At 38.4% G+C, this 21,829-nt stretch overlaps 1 protein-coding gene across 3 annotated transcripts in view; it reads right to left on the reverse strand.

Annotated features, from left to right (window-relative positions):
* Window positions 1–21,829, reverse strand: part of LOC134212860 (serine/threonine-protein phosphatase 6 regulatory ankyrin repeat subunit B-like) — a 224,217-nt gene that overhangs the window by 179,419 nt on the left and 22,969 nt on the right. For all 3 annotated transcript variants that reach the window (XM_062691111.1, XM_062691107.1, XM_062691106.1), the window contains exon 2: window positions 19,239–19,340. In XM_062691111.1, the coding sequence (XP_062547095.1) occupies window positions 19,239–19,340 (102 nt within the window). The remainder of the gene's footprint in view (window positions 1–19,238; window positions 19,341–21,829) is intronic.

Here is a 21,829-nt window from a genome sequence, read left to right on the forward strand (position 1 = left end):
AAACGCTTTATCAACTACGCTTTGCGCCGCGTAGGGGAAGAGGCCCCAAAACACCCCCGGGGTAAAACGACTTTCGGGTATTCACTTATATTTACCATGTTTGAGAAAGCCTTAATAAAACTAGACGTAAAATTATGTAGGTTAGGCGAAAAAAGTGTCAAAATAATATAATAGATAGGACGAGCGATTCCAAGCAACTGCATCAAAATTTAACACAATTTTTAATTCATGATTTTCTATTGAGTTGAAACTTTGCACAGTTTTTCAATTTCATCTAAATCGTCATTTTTCGATATCAAATCTTTTTATTGAGTCACGACTAACTTTTCAAAAGTGTGTATGTGAAAATGGTTCAAAAATATTCAAAGAGCTGCACAGCAAAAACGGAATGTTCGATTGTTATGATTTTTTCAGCAAAGTTAGACAACTAAATGATGATTCTTAAAAAAATGTAAACCGCAAAAAAATATTTTTTTGCTTTAGAAAATATCATTTTTGTCACAAAAATTCAAATATCTCAAAACCCTATCTTTTTACGAACGTTTTTTAGGGAAAACGGTCCATTCTATTAGCTATCTACCATCAAAATTTGGCGATGGTAAACTAATAAACAAAAAAGTTGTGACATTTCAAACATTTCACAATTTTCACACATAGTAAACAAAAAAAAATCCGTGTATTTTTTTTAAATCGCAGTTTGATGCTGATTTTATTGTTAAGGGCCTTGCGTGAGTTAAACAAGTTGTTTTCATGATATTCCATATTTATGTATTCATCGATATTATGTATATTATATGTATAAATATTATATGTATAAATAAATAAAAATGAATAAACAGATCACAAAAATAATCTTAGATTTGACATTTAATATCAGCACCAGAATATTTTTTGCAGGGAATAATCGATGAGTCTCTCTACTCGATCTATCATATTATCCTAATTATTAAATTAAATGTGGCAGTTACACAATGTTGTTATAGAAACTCTAAGAGTTTTGGGTTTGAATTTCGGTATGGGTTATGATACCATGAAAACAGTTTATTAATACTTATTTTTTATTTATTTTTATTCAAATTTTTTACAATATCGAACACTTTTGAATTTTTATCAGCACAGTTTGAGTATAGTTTTGCTTTAATTTTATTTTTCAAAAATGGAATGAAACAGTGAAATTTTTGGGTTCCTTGGATCGTTTTTGCATTATTATATTTCTCGCTGAGCTCTGAAGCCTTTATTTCGTACTCTTCAGTAGTAGTAAAACAAAATGATAATTTGGTTAAATCTTTTTCTTTTCTACGATTCGCCCAATCAAAAAGTTCTTTCGCAGTTTTAATTGGATGCTCACGTTCTTTGGCTAAACTTGCTCTTGTGGCCATGCGCTTTATTGTTCCTCCAATAGCATCACAAGGACCTTTCCCATGTGACGTAGCAAAAAAAATGCCATTCTGGATCAATTCCGTACATTGATTTAAATTGACATAGGCTCGAAAAATTCTTACGATTTTTGTACTGCGACGCTGCTCCATCAGACATGAAATATATCTTTTTGACTACTTTATTCTTATCAACGCGTAAAAAGTTAATCATTTTTTCAATGAACAAGTTTACGGATAATGAATCGTGTCTTAAATCTTCGGAAATTATAATAAAACTTAAGTGTTCAATTTGCGTACTTCCATTAAAATAAATAACGAATGGATGAATTGTAGCTTGTTGTACGTTCCAGTGATGGAACTGCACTTCATCTTGCAATACAAAGCTGTAATTTTCAGAAAAATCACAAATGACTAAAAATTCACCATTTTGTAATGTATTTTTCGTATTTTTTAAAAAGCTGGATTGTACTGTTTTAATGAAATCGTGAGGGATTAAACTTTCTAATTTCAAGCAAAAATATGAAACAAACTCATCTACAGGTTTTACAATAGTTTCTAGGTCACACCTATCCGTGGTCACCCATTGCTCAAATGATAACTGATCAATATATTTTTCTTCAAACTCAGCGAATAAAGTATTTTCCAATGATGAAGAACCTGGACAATCCGAACAAGATCGTAGATAACAATTTGATGTTGTATTTTCACACAAAAGACTAACAGTTAACATTTTAATATCCTTTGTTAAATTGATTCTTTTCAAACTATGTAAAATAAGATTAATGTTCTCATGGGTTGTGCACACACACATTATGTGTTCCTGAATTGGAAAGAAGCTTGCATTGCCTTGGCCGAAGGCTTGCAAATGAGGAAAAACCTACTTTAATATTATCGTGAATTTCCTTGAAACGTGTGTACGCTTCTTTCAAAGTCGTCATCTTTAATCGTTTTTGAATTGCTTGACGCTTTCCATCTTTTTTACTGATACTTAATCTTTTTGACCAGGCATAGCTCGACTTACTTCATCATCTTCAAAATATTGAACTACTATTTCTTTTGTCTCATCTGTTAATGCAGTACTAGACCTAGTATTTTTGGTTGAAAGACAGTTATTCTTCAATTGTTTTGCCTCTTTTACTGTATTTCTATTGGTTTTGAACTCATCAATGGCATCCTGAATAGACCACGAACTTGGCAGCATCGACAAAATCAATAATTTTTCTTACCTTGTCGTGGCAGCATTCGAGAACCTTTCCTTCATATTTATAATTACCTCATCGTAGTCTGTATTTTCCACATCATCAGGTCCTAATTTGAAGAGGTTTCTTCGTACAGCTTCGTTTACTTCACGGTAATTTTTCACTGGGTAATAAACGTAGTCCATCTTACTCCATTTAATCGGAGTCATTTTTGTCCCAGCTATGCCCTCGTTAAAGCGTGAAAAGATAATTATCAAGTTAAGGATCGTAGTTAGCCTTGCCGAGGAACGGTGGTGGTTTTTCGTGCTCTGTTTGATACTGTCAGCTTATTGAAACTTTTTTTCCTTCGAAGTTGAACAGTTGAGATTTAATTACGGAGTTCCGTGCGTCCGTTTTCGTTTAAGTTTAAGTGAAGTTGTTGACTGCATATTTACCGCACGCACGAAGCCAAAGTAATCAACTAGGAAAGTGTTCATCAAAGGGAGCCCGGGCCCAATCAAATCCGACTCGAAATTCTTGAAGAAACTGCCGCCGTTAACTGACCGTGGCGAAATTGATTAGTTTCGGTATGGCTCAAGCCTGAAGAGGAAAACCACACAGAGTAGCTAAAAACGACGAACCTGGTTGGGATACGGGAAAGATGATCAAGGTTGAAGTTGCATTATTCGATTGTGAAAGATATCTCACCATCAAGTTCAAGAAGACTCTATTTCCGAAAATGGAACTAGAAGGCCGGAAGGACAAATGTAGCTCAATGAATTGCGCAACAGCCGTAAGTTAACAATTGGGTCAGTTTCTCAATAACTCGGTAAGTACAAAAACTAAAATTTTAAAAATAGATTATCCATCAAAGCACCAGATTGAAGTCAACTATAATAAAATGGAACATAAATGCAATTTTCTTCAGATAAATTATACAGATGTAAATAGAAAATTCAATATCAAACCAATAACATTTCATAGAATTTCACCCAAAAGTCAAAAAAATAATCGCTTACTTTGAAAGAGTAATTGTTTATTCTCGCGAGAGAACAGTATTTTAAAAAGATACTGATTTGAACAATCTTATCGGGCAAGAAATTGTCAAATGAGCTTTGTGGTTTAATTTATAAATAAAATATGAGCTTTTGACTTGGGCCATCGATATTGTTGCAAATTATTATATTGCCGCGAATGTTCCTGTTGTAAGAAGCCAATAAAAGTTTAGTTGATATGTAAAAACCATATAGTGATTTTAAAATTTTAATATTAGCTTCACCATTAGGAAAGCCGTATGACAAGTGAGAATTGAATCAAGAAGGTTAACATACAACAAATATACTAAATTTATTAATATAATTACATATCCAGGATTTTTCCGACTCGATTCTTCCTTCGACATGAAGAAGATATTCAAAATATTTTACTATTTTATTTACAGTCAAACCTCAATGAGTCGATGTTCTATGACTCGATATCGACTCATGGAAGCAAATAACGCCATATGAAAAAATATTTTCTGGGTTACTGTGATGGTCCCTTCAAACAGCTTCCCAGCGATTTTCTATTCCACATCTCGATATTTCCATGAGTCGATGGTCCCTTCAATATCGACTCATGGAGGTTTCACTGTATATCATATATTCCATAAATTCCACCCATTCAAGTTGTCTAATATTAGTATACCAGCTATATGTACCTGGCCTTCAATTTGAAGGATAGGTATTTGTAATATATTCTATAAAATACAAATTAGTTTATTCTATTAAACAATTTGATTTTAATATTTCAAATAGCTATTTTCACACAAAAAGTATGCTCGTCTTCAGTTTCTTGTTTTTGACTCGACAAATCAGATTTCAAATGGTAAGAAATGGTAAGATACAACAACTATTTAAAAATATATGTATAATGAATTAAACTAAATACGCGCTGGATTCAAAATATATTATATATATTTTGAATCCGGAAGTTTGATTATGATACCTTTATCCATTTGATAAACGGTAGCATAACCAGGCGGGGCTTACTGTTAGTGATAGTGAAATACCAGGCACTCTGAAATGGGTAACTGGAGCTGCAGTAGAGCTAGCGCTTTCTAACTCCCGGATTAAATCTGACTGTTTTAACAGACAGCTTTCTTCCATAACATCACTGCCAGACAGTGGGGGTTAGTTTGTACACACACACACAGCTATGCCCTCGTTAAAGCGTTCGATGTTGACCTTTTGGATACACTCATCTTCCGATTGATTTGTTGAAACAGATTTCGCTGATGGTACGGTGGCAAGGCTCTCACCACTTGATACTTCTGGTAATTTTTCAGTTGTTGTCGTTTTCGAACTTCCTGCGCTGCTCAACCGATGATATACAGATTGCTCTTTTGTCAACGATTAGGCGACAGGACGTGCAAATGCGTAAATTTGTATTCAATGTGGACATTGGAGCATAACCAGTCGCTTTCAGTATCTATGGTGCTTTCGGTGAGATTTCGTAACTCTTTTGAACACTTTTTTCCATCAAACGGCCTACAACAGTTGAGAAAGCGGCTACTCATGTTGTTCGTTATATTCCAATAAACAAAATCACTTTTAAGTTTTTACTGACTAGTTTGGTGTCATTTGCTTGACTGAACAAAAAAATTACCATAAGATCTTTAACAACCTTAGTGGTAGTATTTTTTTTTTTGCTTTTTCGTGAGCATTGTCATGGTATGTACCTATCATGCATTTGTTGTTGTTGAAGTTGTTGTTTTCTCCCGATTATAAAGTCTATTCTCTAAGAGGTATATTTTTTGCAGGTAAACTATAGACGTATATGTGTATATAAATTTTTGATTTTGCAGCTTTTGCCTTAAAAATAACATTTCTGATATGTTTCTTATTATCAACAGGTTTCAAAACTATTAAAAGAATTTTTCGTCAGTCACGTACAATGAAAATTATGACATTATCAATACTTTTGATCACAACACTGGATCGTGTCTAAGTTTCTTATAGATGCTATGAATAATTAAATCAAAATATCATGAAAACAACTTGTTTAAATCACGCAAAGCCCTTTACAATAAAATTTGCATCAAACTGCAATTCTCGAAATAACTTAAACGGAATTTTTTTTTTTTACTAAATGTGAAAATTGTGAAATGTTTGAATTGTCATAACTTTTTTGTTTATTACCATCACCAAATTTTTATGGTAGATAGCTAATAAAAAAAGCGTTCGTAAAAAGATAGGGTTTTGAGATATTTGAGTTTTTGTGACAAAAATTATATTTTTAAAGGTGGATTTTTTTTTACTGTGCACATTTTCTTAAGAACTATCATTTAGTTGTCTAACTTTGCTGAAAAAATCATAACAATCGAACATTCCGTTTTTGCTGTGCAGCTTTTTAAATATTTTTGAACCATTTTCACATACACCCTTTTGAAAAGTTAGCCGTGACTCAATATGAAGATTTGATATCGAAAAATGACGATTTAGATGAAATTGAAAAACTGTGCAAAGTTTCAGATACTTTCGAAATGGTCGCTCAGGATCGACTGGCATGCCTCCGTGGAATGCCTCGAATGTAAGAAAAACTGAAATTTTCCACATTTTGATGAAACATCTAACATTTCGGTGAGGCACAACGCCCTAGTGGAACTATCCTACAATGTACTCGCGTCTCCACGCACTGTCCGTACCAGAATGCTGATGTGTCGACGCATGGTGCGTTGTTCCCTGAGAGCTGCCCGCTAAAAGGCGTTTTGCCTCATGAGTTTCCCGGCAACGAAATATCGCCACTTTTTTGAAATGTGAATATTAGGGGAAGGGGGAGCAATAGGCCCTAGCTAAGCAAACACTGCTTTATTATCTTATTTGTAACGCTATTCATTTAATTTTTTACATTATGCAACAGTTAAACAAGATAGCTAGTTGATGCCATTCAAAAATTGACGAAAATTTCAATCATATTGATAATATTCACATTTCAAAAAAGTGGTGATATTCTGTTGCCGGAAAACTCATGAGGCAAAACGCCTTTTAGCTGGCAGCTCCTAGGGAACAAAGCACCACGCGTCGGCGAATCAGCATTCTGGTATGGATAATGCGTGGAGACGCAAGTACATTGTAGGTTAGTGCCACTAGGGCGTTTTGCCTCGCCAAAATGTTAGATGTTTCTTCAAAATGTGGAAATTTTCGGTTTTTCCGACCTTCCCATACACTATTTTGAAACTTTTTTCGCCTAACCTACATAATTTTAGATCTAGTTTTGTTACGGTCATCTTAATGACGGTAAATATGAGAGAAACCACAAAAGGCGTTTTGCCTCGGGGGGGCGTTTTGGGGCCTCTTCCCCTATCAATATGATTGAGATTTTTCTAATTTTAATATGGCATCAGTTAGCTATATTGTTTAACTGTTGCGTGAGGTAGAAACACCCATGTTATAGCTAAGGCATAAAAGCAGTCTATGCTTAGCTAGGGCATATTGCCCCTCCTTCCCCTACCATGGAACGATTCAATCAACCTTCCTTCATACAAGCACAAATTTTGATTGACTTGAAACCATTGGTAGATCGTCGAGCAATGCTTCACAGGATGTTCTTTTACGACGTCATAACGTGCAACATCGACTGCAGTTACGACCCGTACATCCTGGAGAATGTCCGACTCCATATCAACTCAAAAATCGCAACTCTTATTGGTCTATGGACATTGGCTACCGCACCCATTACGGCCAAGATAATCTATTAGATTTATGCTATAGACTTTTCAATAAAAGTATGTTTTTTTCAACTTCAATGTTAGTAAATTAGTTCTTTAATATAGGATTAAGTCATGATTAAGGTGTTCGATAAATAGTTAAATATTTCAAAAGGTGCTGACAGCCTGGCATGCATCTCATGCTGCTGAACGAAAACAAAGTTACCTTTTAATTAACACATCACCCAAGTTGACAATTTTAACCCTCAACACTGGTTGAATGGCACCTGGAAGTTAACCAATAAGGGTAGATGCTTGAATTGCGGTCAAGCAATTAAGTGCGGTGTCAAAGCAACGAGTGCAAAATAAAAATAGCTCCAACAATCCAAAGTGTGGGGTCACCCGATAGCGAGAAGAAATATCTATAGGAAAGAAAACAAAGGACTTGCACGCAAAACTTGTTGCTTCCTCCCATAGCTCCAAACGACAACAGCCCCAACACCTAGGCGCCAACTAGTAGTATGGTAATGATGGTGATGATGAGGGCGCCAAGCCAGGTTTGCGAACAATGATGATGTATGGAAATGGGGGGGTGGTATAGTCGATTTCAAACTAACATTTGCTCACCCAACCTCCGGTCAGGGAGGTGATAGCATTCCATTTTAAATAGTATTGGTGTAACAAACAGGTGTGAATGAAGTTGTCCCTTTCCGACACCTAGTCATGGGGTGCTTGGCTTCACTGGAAGCCTCCCTTCCCCATCGACCAAGTTCCAAACGGTGACCACGTGCGGGTGTTGATTTCCAACAGCTGCGCTGGAAATTGTGTTGTTTGTGGTATCCAGATGGAAGATGTTTGTTTACGTTTGGTTGCGGTAATCAGTTAAGGTGGAATTATGTTTAATGGTAAGCTTTTTGTCTTACTGGAATACGATTTTCGTTTCAACTAAGTTCTAATATTTTTACAAGGTTCAAGGTTTTTAGAAATGAAACAATTTGTCCAAGAGATCGCGATTTTTTCCACTAAAAATATTTTAGGTCTGAACGAGAATCAAACCACGAATTTAAAATTCTACCTTCCGGAAAATATGCTTACGTAATTAGTGTACGACCCCTTAGAAAGAAACCTCGCAGTGAACAACTGTGGAAGCGCTAAATGAACACTAAGCTGCGAGGCGGCAATGTCACGGTGGGGAATGTAAGAAGAGTGATTAATAGTTGTGATCAATATTGACCACATCCGAATCATTTCAGGTATCAATTTCGGGTTTCCCAGAATAGTGGAAAATAGGAAACAAAACTAGACAATTAATAAACGCAATGCGACCGAAACGTTGTGGGTCGCCAGTTAGTCTTACCAGCAACGGCGAAGGATTGTAAATGAGGAAATGGTGGGTTCTACTCTGGGTCCGGTCCAGCATGCTTCTGGGTGGGAAACATTTTTGACTTCCAGGGCATAGTGTATCAATTGTACAAAAACACAAGATATGCATGTAGAAATGTCAATAGAACACAAAACTGTTACTTAAAGATTTTGACCCCACGTGTAATTGGGTTTTAATAATATTTTACGATGAGTGAGAAAGGCTGAAGAATTCCAGAAAATTATTTTCACCCACCAGCATTACGTTGCCAAAATTTTGTGTTGACGTCATTCGCCATCCCTTATCCATAACTCGATGTCAGCCAGAAATTTGTTAAACTCATTCATAACCTACGTCATGGCTTATTATTCTAAATGGACTTTCCCTTGACCGATTATGGCAGTTGCTTGTTACTGGTCGGTGACCTGCTGCTTCTGGAACGGGGAAGAACATTAATCCATAACAATCGTACCACCACGCGTACTGCCCTCATCTCCTAGACCTAGACCGACTGGAAGAAAATGCTAATGTGAGCGGTCAGTCCTGCGAATTGCCACGTGGAGTGTGACGTTCAAGGTGTTGAATTAGGTATCGCATTCCGCTTTTTTAATGTGTTTCGTGATTCCATTTCTCGCTGTCCCTGCTTCTAGATTAAACATAGAAGAACAACAGACCAGTCAACAAAATTTCCCGCACTGCGAGAGCAAAACACTCAATACCACAAGGAACGGTGAAGGATTGGAATTGCGGGGCTACGCAAGGCACGTTGCTGGGTAGATTATGAGTGTAGGGGGTGGCAGAGAGTGCGGAGACATTGTTGGCCTAGGACACATGCCAACACTGAGAAATCTGGGTGGAAGCAGAAAAAGTAGAAGCAATAATGGCAGTGGTGTGCCCCAGTGGTAAATGTGAAGCACACGAAACTATGTTGTTCACGCCGAATAAACGGGGTCATGGTCTTGAGTCGGGAGATTCGTCCCTGTCGAAAATTAGTGCGGTTATAGAGCATAGCCGATTAAGCTACAATGAATAACTTTCAAAAGCTGCTGGAAAATTTAAATTCAAATCCATTTCGTGGAATTTACGTCACTCTGAAGTGAATATAAATCAGTTGTGGAAATTGAGGTAGACCGAGAAATTGATGAAATACATCCACGTGAAAAGGGATTCAGTGTACTTGTGTTCTCTGCTGTTACGATCTATTGATCCCGTTACGATCTTTGTCTAAACCTATGCCTTCGTCTTCGAACTTGTCATATCCGGATGTAATAGATGTGGTGGTACGGTACGCAAAAAAAAGCGTTCCCGTATTCGTAAACCAGCAAAAATACACCGTGATTCAAGTCATGGATTTGGGAGCACCATTCACGTTTTCACGAACGTTCCAGAAAACGTGGCTGTTGTTCCCGAAACCGTGACAAAAAATACACCGTGAACTTGTTAGTTCACGAATTCATATTCAAAAACGCTTTTTTTTTGTGTGTGTTGATGTTCTTGCACGTCCTAGGTTTGAATCCCGTTCCAATAAATTTATAAATTCTTTATAATTGGTTCCCAAAAATTCTCGCAAAAAGTGTGTGAAGCACAAATATAATGAAACGAGAAAAGAATTTCAAGTAGGCCCAATTTTTGTTTATCTTCCAGGTTCGTTCTAGAAAAAAGAGATGTGAGTAAGAGATGTTTCTCATCCCAAACTACAAAAAAAGATTATCCCTCGATCCGAAAACCGCATGATTTCGTCTCATCGAAATGAAAAGTAATGAAAATGATTATTCTCCAATCGAACTGGGCTGAGTTCGCATTGATTGATGAAAAATTGAGCAAACCGAATCTACCTCTAGGCTACGAGTTTGCCGACTTTTCTGGTTTTCGGAACGAAACTTCGAGTAAATTTCGTTGAGCTAAAGTATCATTTGAATCTTTTAAACCTGAAAAAAGATCACAAACTAGAAGTTACATCTGGAGTCGTTCGGTATGTTTTAAAAAAAGATGCGACTTCTCCCGATGGAGTTAAAACTTGAACTGATTCTATTTCATTGATTTCCTATATTACATTGCGTTGGTGCCCTGGTGCTCGGTGTCAGGCCATTAGGCCGAAGGCCATTTGGCCGAAGCTCATTAGGCCGAATGGTCACTAGGCCGAACGGTCATTAGGCCGAATGGCCATTAGGCCGAATAAGTAAAAACAAGCAAAAAGTGAAAATGCGAAGTCCTTTCTTCACTTTACCTCTTCTTCCTTTTCAGTTCTTGCATCTTCCTTCTTTTCTTTCTTTTTTCTTTTTCGTTCTTCCCTCTTCTTTGTTACCGTCAACTGGGGAGAAGATGATCATTTTTAAGACAAAACATGCAATAACAATGTGTGTTGACATTTTAAATCGAAACAAATATTTTCAAAACATGTACTGCTATACGTTGCAATAATCAACAACTTTAGTTTTCTGAAATGCGTTTGCATTTATTAAAATAAATTAAATTACCACACATTTTTTGAGTAATCTGGTTTGGGGTGAAGTTGATCAAGACAGCTCTACTAAAATCATTATGACCTAGTAGTAAAAATACACTAGGTTATTTGTATGAATGTTGAATTTACCACGTAAAGTAGTCTACGAAGTCAATATTTGAAACGAAAATAGCGTCATTTATGACTATCTCTCTCTTTCTTCCACAAAATACATTTTCATGATTATAATCGAAAATCTCGGATTTCTACCTAGCGGTAACATTACTTGAACGGAGAATACTGTTGACTACCGTTTCATAAAAAAATGGCACTTTTGACTGACACATCAAATGATCATCTTCACCTCAATGATCATCTTCCCCCCAGTTGACGGTACTTTCTGCATTCTTCTTCCTTCTTTCGTCCTTCAGTCTTCTTCTCTCTTTGTTCTTCCTTCTCCCTCTTTCTTCTTTCTTCTTCCTCTTTCTTTTTTCTTCTATTCCCCACTCTTCTTCTTCTCTCTTTCTTCTTTTCTCCTACTTCTTTCTTCTTTTTTCCTTTTTCTTTCTTCCTTCTTCTTTTATTCTTCTTTCTTTTTCTTTCTTTTTTGTTGCTTTTTCTCTCTTGCTTCTTTCTTTACTCTTGTCTCTTCCTTTTTCTTCTTCCTTCTCAATTATTCCTTCTTTTTTCCTTCTTCTTTTTTCTTCATTTTTCCTTCTTCGCTTTTTTCTTTCTTCTTCCTTCTTCCTTCTTCTTTCTTCTTTCTTCGGTTTTCTTCCTTCTTTCATCTTCTTTCTTTCTTCTTCTTTCTTCCTTTTTCCTCCTTCCATCATCCTTCTTTCTTCTTCCTTCTTCCTTCTTCCTTGTTCCTTCTTCCTTCTTCTTTATTCCTTATTCATTCTTCTTTCTTCCTTCTTCCTTCTTCCTTCTTCCATATTGCTTCTTCTTTCTTCCTTCTACCTTCTTCCTAACTCCTTCTTCCTTCTTCCATCCTCCTTCTTCCTTCTTCCTTCTTTATTTTTCTTTCTTCCTTCTTTCTTTTTCTTTCTTCCTTCTTCTTTCTTCTTTCTTTTATTCTTCTTCCCTCCTTCTTTCTTCTTCCATCTTCTTTCTTCTTTCTTTCGTTTTCTTCCTTCTTTCATCTTCTTTCTTTCTTCTTCCTTCTGTCATCTTCCTGCTCCCTTCTTTCTTCTTTCATCTTCTTTCTTTCTTCTTTATTCTTTCTTCTTCCTTCTTTCTTCTTCCTTCTTGCTTCTTCCGTCTTGCTACTTCATTCTTCCTTCTTTCTTCTTCTTTCTTCTTTCTTCTTTCTTCCTTTTTCCTTCTTCCTTCTTCCTTCTTCCTTCTTCCAGCTTTCTTCTTCCTTCTTCCTTCATCCTTCTTCCTTCTTACTTCTTCCTCCTTTTTCCTTTCTTCTTCTTCCTCACTTCGCACTACTCACTTCTCACTCCCCAGTTCTTATTCGGCCTAATGGCCATTCGGCCTAATGACCATTCGACCTAATGACCATTCGGCCTAATGACCATTCGGCCTAATGACCCAGCATCTTCCAAGCTGTCTTAAGAGGACACCCAAATGATGATGAATGGATGGATGTGATTAAGATAGAAAAAAAATTGCCAATAAACAATTTAGGATATAAACAATAAATAAATATAAAATTTCCCTAAATAATGCAAAATTTCCGGTTTTCCACAAAACAAAAATAATTTAGCATCTTTAACCCTTTTGTTACCGACAAAAAAAAACACCCTTACGTTACCGACAGGGTACCCGGGTACCCACGGACTTAAAATAATCATAACATTGTCAGTTTTTCACCGATTTTGACGATTTTGGTTGCTACGGATGCAGGAACTTACCTGCTATTCGATACATGTTACAGAGAACGGATTACCTGGTAACCGGAATTCCGGATTAACTGGGCCAAGTCCCAAAGTATGAAATTTGATCTCCTTGTCAGCTTGCCGGAAATATAAGAAACGAAATCATTTTTTGACGATTACTAGTCTTATCGATTTTCATTGTAGGTACATAAAGTTTTAAACATCATCTACTCCTTCACAATAGTCAGCGAGAGGGAGTAAATATATCCAAAACTTCAAAAGAGAATTCCACAAGGTGTCACGGCATTTGGCCAAATGCCGTTTGGCCGAACACTATTTGGGTGAAGGCCGTTTAGCCGAATAGTGAAGCATTTTATCGCAGATTACGAGTAGTAAAGATTGAAAAATGAGAACTTAGTATGTAGTGATGAGATCAGAAGTCGGATGTGAATAATGAGGCAAGTGAAATGAGAAGTGATATGCGAGAATTGAAAAATGACTAGTGAAGCAGTGAGAATGTGAGAATTGAATAGTGATCAGTGAGAAGTGAAAACTGGGAGCTGAGAATTGAGAACTAAGAACTGAGAACCGGGAACTTAGAACTGAGGACTGAGAACTGAAAACTGAGCAATGGAAACAGAGAACTGGGAACTTGGAACAGAGAACAGAGAACTGGGAAATTAAAACAGAGAACTGAGAATAAAGAACTGGGAACTAAGAACTGAGGACTGAGAAATGAAAACTGCGAAGTAAGAATGAAGAACTAAGAAGTGAAAACCAAGAAACAAGAAACGGGAACTGTGAAAAATGAATTGAGAACTGTTAATTAATCCTTTTTCTTTCTTTCATGTTTTTCGTTCTACTTTCTCCTTCTCCCTTCTTATTTCTTTCTTCATGTTCCTTCTTTACTCCGTCTTGACATCGTCTTTATTCTTTCTTCTTTATTCAATATTTCTCTATTCTCTCTTCTACTTTCTTCTTTAGTATTTATTCCTTTTCTTTTTTCTCTCTTCTTCTTTTTCTTCTTACTTCTTCATTCCTTCTTCTTTCTTCTTCCGTCTTTCATTCTTCTTCCTTGTTCTTTCTTCATACTTGCTTCTCCTTTCTTTCTTTTACTACTTCCTTCTTTCCTCTCCCTTCTTCATTCTTAATTCTTTTGTTTTCCGTCTTCCTACTTTCTTCTTCTTTCTTCCTGCTTCGTTCTTCTTCCTTCATCCTTCTCCCTTTCTTCCATCTCCCTTCTTCTATCTTCGTTCTTTTTTCTTCCTTCTTATTTATTTCTTGTTCCCCTTCCTTCTTTCTTCCCTCTTCTTCTTTCATATTTTTTCCTTTTACTTCCTTTTTTTTATTTTCCCTCCCTTTTCCTTTTCTTCTTTTTCTTATTTTCCCTTATTCCTTCATCCTTCTTCATTATTACATTTGCTTCCTTCCTTTATCATTTCTATTTTTCCTTCTTTCTCTCTTCCTATTTCTTCCTTCTTCCTGTATCCTTCTTTATTCCTTCTGCTTACATCTTTTGCCTCCCTTATTCCTTCTGCTTTCTTCCTTTTTCTTTTTTCGTTATTTCTTCTTGCTTCTTCCTTCTTCATTCTTTTTTCTACTTCTTTTTCATCTTCCTTCTTCACAATTCCTTTTTCTTTCATCTTTCCTCCTTTTTCCATCTTTCTTCTGCCTACTTCATTCATCCCTTTTCATATTTCCATCTTGCTTCTTCCCATTTCCTTCTTCCATCTCCCTTCTCTCTTTCTTCGTTCTCTCTTCTTCCTTCTTCCTTCATCTCTCTTTCCTCTTCCTTCTTCTCACTTTCTTCTTCCTTGTTCCTTCTTCCTTGTTTTTTGTTCCTTATTCCTTGTTCTTTTTTCTTCTTTCTTGTTTCTTCCTTCTTTCTTCTTTCTTCTATCTTTATCCTCTTCCTTCTTCCATCTTCCTTCTTCATTCTTCCCCTTTTTCTTTCTTTCTTTTCCCTTCTTCTTCGTGGGCTTCGTGGCCATGCGATTAGCGACGTCAATCGTCTAAACGCACGTGCGTCACTAGTCTAAACCAGAAGTTCCCAAACTTTTTGAATATACAACCCACCTCTATACTCTGGTTTACGAGGTGAACACGCTCCCCGGCATCGCGGAGTTGGCTTCCTACTAAGCGCTCAGGCACACTCTGCGCTTATGAAGTGGGAACCTATAAGTGAAAGGATAATCGTTGCCAGATTTAGAACACGGGTCCGAAACCTTACTATAATCCAATGTTATGCGCCAACCGATGCTGCCGATCTGCAAGACAAAGAGAACTTCTACAGTCAACTCAATGCCGTCGTAGATAGAATTCCGAAGGTGATATCAAGATCTGTTTGGGCGACTTCAATGCGAAGATCGGATCCGACAACTCGAACCATGAGCGCATTATGGGACGCCATGGTCTCGGAGAAATGAGCGAAAACGGAGAGCTGTTCGCAGAATTTTGTGGTAATAACGACATGGTGATCGGGGATCGCTCTTCCTCATCGACCGGTTCACAAGGTCACGTGGGTCTCCCGTGACGGCTTTACAGAAAATCAAATCGACCACATCTGCATCAGCCGAAAATGGAAACGGAGCCTTCTTGATGTACGGAATAAACGTAGTGCCGATATCGCGTCTGATCATCACCTCCTCATCGGCGAAATACGCCTGCGCATTGCGCGGATTCGTCGGCAAGAGGAAAGAGTTGGACGACGATTCAACACACGCCGACTGGAAGATGCCACGGTGAAACGGTCCTTCGTTGAAGAACTGGAGACGCGTGCTGCAGATATTCCGGAAGGTGGCAGTGTGGAAGACCAATGGACCGCCATCAAGAATGCTTTCATCACCACCGGCGAGAATAATATGGGCGAACTACGCACCCAGAGAAAACAATGGATCACCGATGAGACCTGGAGAAAGATAGAGGAGCGAAGAGAAGCCAAAGCCGCGATAGAGCGATCGAAAACCAGAGGAGCCAAAGTCTTAGCCCGTCAACGATACGCGGCTCTTGAGAAGGAAGTAAAACGCTCATGTCGACGGGACAAGCGAGCGTGGGCAGACTCTCTGGCCGACGAAGGAGAGAGAGCCGCCGCAACCGGGACATTCGCCTTATCTACGATATCTCTCACGACGCTTAAGCGGGCGAAGATGAATGCAACGATGCCTGTGAAGACGCGAATGATCAGTTGATGACCGACCCAACTGACCAGCTGAAACGCTGGTTCGAGCACTTCGAACAACTTTTCAAGTGCCAGCCAGGCCATCACCACCTCGGCATGACCTGCCTGGGATCCGACGTATAACACGCGTCAATACCGAAGCTCCATCACTGCTAGAGATTCAAACAGCCATCAAAAGCATGAAATCGAATAAAGCCCCAGGGATCGACCGCATCAGCCGAGATGCTCAAAGCTGACCCATGACATCCACTCAACTACGTTTATTTCGCAATAGCTGGGACACCGCAACTTTCCCGGTCGACTGGATGCAAGGTATCAACGTATCATTCTGGAGCTGGTCAACGTATTCCAAAAGTCCCTTTACTTAGTTTCCATTGACTACGTAAAAGCATTCGACCATCTCAATCACGAGGATAGGTGGCGCGCGCTGAGTCGCAAGGGGGTTCCTGAGCGAATCATCGGCCTCATCGAGGCACAATACGAGGCCTTCTCGTGTAGAGTGCTGCACAATGGGGTCCTGTCCGACCCTATCCGGGTCGTAGCTGGTGTGAGGCAAGGATGTATTCTATCACCGTTACTGTTCCTCATCGTAATCGATGAGATTCTGGTAGATGCGATTGACCGTGAACCAAACCGCGGGCTGTTATGGCAGCCTATAACCATGGAGCACCTAAACGACTTCGAATTGGCGGATGACGTTGCACTACTCGCGCAACGGCGCTCTGATATGCAGAAATAAGCTCAACGACCTTGCCGATCGCTCCTCCTCGGCAGGTTTAGTCATCAACGTCAACAAAACCAAATCGTTGGATATAAACACGGTGACTCCTTCCAGTTTCACAGTAGCCGGGAAACCAGTGGAGAATGTTGAAAGCTTCCAATATCTTGGTAGCCAAATGACGTCGAACGGCGGTACCACAAGATCGACACTCAAACGCACGGATCAAGAAAGCAAGGGCTGCCTTTGCGGGTTTAAGAAATATCTGGAAAACAGGCAGATAAGTGAACGCACCAAAATACGAATTTTCAACTCTAACGTGAAATCTGTGCTGTTATACAGCTAGCGAAACATGGTGTGTATCAGTGCAGAACACTCAACGGCTGCAGGTGTTCACTAACAGATGCCTGCGGTATATAATTCGGGCCTGGTGGCCTCACAACTGGATCTCAAACAACGAGCTCCATCGTCGTTGTCACCAGAGCCGATAACAACAGAAATTCGGGATCGGAAGTGGGGCTGGGTCGGCCGCACTATACGTAGCGGAAACGAAATCTGTAAGCAAGCATTAGACTGGAACCCAGCGGGACATCGCAGCAGAGGCAGACCCAGAGGCTCATGGCGGCAAAGCCTCAATAAAGAAATAAAAGAAGTCGACCGAAATCTAACCTGGCAACAGGTTAAAGCGATAGCCGGGCATCGCTCAGGATGTAGATCTTTCAAGTCGGCCCTTTGCACCACCGGAGGTGTACAGGATCCATAAGTAAAGTAAGTAAAGACCCACCTAGCAAAATCCCACGTTGTTCGCGATTTGGATTGGATTTGGATTGGATTTGGATTGGATTTGGATTGGATTTGGATTGGATTTGGATTGGATTTGGATTGGATTTGGATTGGATTTGGATTGGATTTGGATGGGATTTGGATTGGATTTGGATTGGATTTGGATTGGATTTGGATTGGATTTGGATTGGATTTGGATTGGATTTGGATTGGATTTGGATTGGATTTGGATTAGATTGGATTTGGATTGATTTTGTATTGAATTTGTATTGGATTTGGATTCGATTTGGATTGGATTTGGATTGGATTTGGATTGATTTGGATTGATTTGGATTGGATTTGGATTGGATTTGGATTGGATTTGGATTGGATTTGGATTGGATTTGGATTGGATTTGGATTGGATTTGGATTGGATTTGGATTGGATTTGGATTGGATTTGGATTGGATTTGGATTGGATTTGGATTGGATTTGGATTGATTTGGATTGGATTTGGATTGGATTTGATTTGGATTTGGATTGGATTTGGATTGAATTTGGATTGGATTTGGATTGGATTGGATGTGGATTGGATTTGGATTTGGATTGGATTTGGATTGGATTTGGATTGGACTTGGATTGGATTTGGATTGGATTTGGATTGGATTGGGATTGGATTGGGATTGGATTTGGATTGGGATTGGAATTGGATTTGATTTTGATTTTGATTGGATTTGGATTGGATTTGGATTGGATTTGGATTGGATTTGGATTGGATTTGGATTGGATTTGGATTGGATTTGGATTGGATTTGGATTGGATTAGGATATACGATTTACATTTTATCAATTTTGCACTTATCCTAAATGTTTGACGCATAGCGATCTTCTTTTCGTCGCGCAACATATCTACTACGGTCCATTATTGTTTTCAATTGTTTCAACAAATCTGTACGAAAACTGCGGTAATTATTTTATTTTGGTTTGTACTACATCCTACATCCTACCCTACGTAAGCTGTAACGTGCACAGATTTATTTTTTTCAATCCAACAATTTCATGTTGATCATTGAAAAAGAATTTGTTGATACAGATCGACCCGTCCCATTGACAAACAAAACAAAAAGCCAAAATCAACCAAAAATCGCTAATAACTCTCGTCAGCTGGTTCTATGGGTTTCATAAGCATCAGCATCGACCGCGCTAGTTGAACTTAACCTAGAATGCTAATCAGATTCGCCCCATTTGTTCCTAGTCACCCCGCCCCAGCACGCAGCACTGACTGGGGAAAACTCAAACGGGAAATGAACGCAATTAATCGCTCGAAACAAACGGAATATATCCTCTGCCGTTCTCCAAATCTGACGTGACTGGCGTGGAAAGGATTTGCGGGACGTAAAACGTATTTTCCGTTTTGAACATTGATTACAAGTTGGGTCTAGGGTTTACAGTGGATAGATGAACGCAACATTTCAGTAAATAGCTACTGTTTCGGTCATTAATTTTCAATGTCATCCACCTATTCTCTAATTGATTTTTGAAGCCAGACTCATTGCATTGTAATATAGTGACCATTACAGTTTCTTTCAAATGATTCCTCCACGTAACCATAATCATCATCGGAAAATAATCGAGGTCGCAGTATAATCGCATATAATCAGTCATCCGCAAATTACCGCAGAGGTTCCATACAAAATCTACTTACATTATTTCTCGCTCCAACGTCCGATCCGAGATCTATAAGCCTATCTAAGATTGATGTCCGGTTGTCCTTCACGGCCAGCATTAGCGGTGTCATTCCGGTGGCCTGCGAAAAAAGAGAATAACGAAACCAAGCACCATTAGAGCTCCATCCAACCGAAAATTACTGTCAACATATTATGTCCCACTATCCCGATGAGGTTTTAAAAACCAGCACTAATAGCTTCCTCCCTGCCCCGTGTCACCCGCAACGTGACATGACGGGACCCCTTCGTGCTACCGCACTGGTGGTTTACTCTCACGAAAGGAAGGAAGAAGGCTTTCATACGAGTTGCCATTCCTTCCTATCAGCTGGCCTAAATCTTACGGTCCGGTTGCCAATCCATGGTCCTTGCCAGCGCAGCAGTGGAAGAAAATTGCCGGTCAACTGGTCGGTAGGTAAGACTATCAGCCTGAGCTATGGTGCGGAATGGCAAATGATCGAAACATGCAACATGCTTCAGCCGTCGGAGATTAGAGAAAGTCCGTAAAATACGTAAAACATTTCCAAATTCGTTACCTTCCGTCCATCGTGACATGTTATTATAAGTTTCCAAAGGTACATAACGTGTTTTGAATATTTTTCTTATCGCCTCTGCTAGAATCATGTCGTATTTTATGGTCATTATTTCGATGAATGGTATAAAAATGGAAGTAAGGTAACTTAAAGTTCATCGGTGATAAGTGGAACCTAACCCACGTAGAAGGGTTAGAAGCTGTGTAAGGGACATTTAACGAATTGTAGAAGCAGCGTCATAAACTGACCGGTATCGTGTGATTTATTTTCCCAGGAATAATGCTAATATTTTTATTGGGCCGTAATAAATTTAAATTTATTCGAATCAAATTTTAACATTGGACTTTGGTGCTGGTGGTGTAGTTAATTTTAATTGATAATTAGGTTGATATTATACTTTAATTATTTATATTTCAATTTCCATTAAATAATTTTCCAAATACTCACCGTCATTCTAGTTTGAAGGTTTATTACAACGAAGCGGCGTACTTTAAAACGCATTTTTGCTTTTTCTTATGATTTCTCCATTTCTTGTCATAACACAGATTTGAAGTTCATAATTCTTTACGGCAGTCAGTGTTCCAGAGTGTGGGAATTCTCCAGCCGTGACTGGTCTTACCCACTAAACCCTCCCTGGGCTCCAACCACATGATTCGCCCCGGAACTGCCTTTTTGTATTATTCCTGTAACGTACCCCTTTGGAAACGACACGATGTACGGTGTCTCGGAGTCTCTCTTCGATAACCTTATTAGTATCTGACCCTTTTGACTACATAATTCGTGCACTTTTTAACATTACCCGAGTAGACGAAAATAGCTTTTTAATGTCAAATGTAGATTAGATCCGACGATAATATCAATATTTCATACTAAAATATCATGAGGAGATCAAATTATGCTATTTGTAAGAAGTGATCAATATCATGTGCCATTAGTTTGTTCTTATCCATAGCATATCTTGATATTTAAATGATATTTCGGTGCAAATTTTTGATATTGTTGCCTGTTCTTTTATCTCTTACTAGCGAAAGAAACCCAGCTTTGCCCGGGTGTTGAAAATGTCACAATGAACTATTTGCAGCACCGCACTCTAGATCAATTTCCGTGCGTTTGTTTTCTTTTCCTCAACAGCTGACCCAAAATAGTATTCTCATGATTTTTCACATTTCCCCGTTAAACTCACCAACTTTTTGTATATACAAACCTTGCGGATCCCAAAACGAATCGATTAGGGAAAAAAATCTTGCAAATCGATCAAGCCGTTCGCGAGTTAAATCGTCAGGAAGGAAATCTCAACTCATTTTTATTATATAGAAGATATCAATCAAGTCCATATCATGTTTTGTTATTATTCTGTTCATGGCTTCTACCCGGGTTTGTGCCAGTAAGCCCACCAAAGCCTTGAACTATCGATCTTTTTTCCTTTAAATCTTTTCCTTGTATCATTCAGCACCACATCTTTTTTGATCCATTTAGCTCACAACGTGCTTACTATCTACTTAGATAGTCCCCTGTGACGGCAGGTCCACCGATGCCGAGGACGTGGATTTGTGGAAGCCTTTTACTACACTACTCTTTCATCTAGTTAGCATATTCATAGACCACCTCAAGTTCTAAGCACTTTCTCACTTCAACGGGTGACCGAACGAGTGCCGAGGTCGGTCCAAAGATTCCGGGTAGAGGTAGATTCCAGTTCAATTGTGCCCCAATGACACGATCTACTCAATTAGTCCGTGAAGGTGGATTTAGTCCACCCCGAAAACAATTTTCTACACCCAACCGGCGGTTGTTAGATTTTCTAACAATTCTGCATAAGAATCTTCCAAAACTTGTATAAGAACTATATGCGAAATTGTTAGATTCATATACAAAAAATGTAAGCTCTCAAACAAATATTGGTAGAAAAGCTAACAAAATTGTAATATTCTTATAAAATACTTGTATAAGAATCTTACAATTTCGCATATGCCCAGTTATTATACAGGTTTTGGTAGATTCTTATACAGAATTGTTTCAAAATCTAACAATCGCCCGTTTGG

The sequence above is a fragment of the Armigeres subalbatus genome, chromosome 2 (assembly GCF_024139115.2).
Source record: "Armigeres subalbatus isolate Guangzhou_Male chromosome 2, GZ_Asu_2, whole genome shotgun sequence".
In the NCBI taxonomy this organism is placed as follows: Eukaryota; Metazoa; Arthropoda; class Insecta; order Diptera; family Culicidae; genus Armigeres; species Armigeres subalbatus.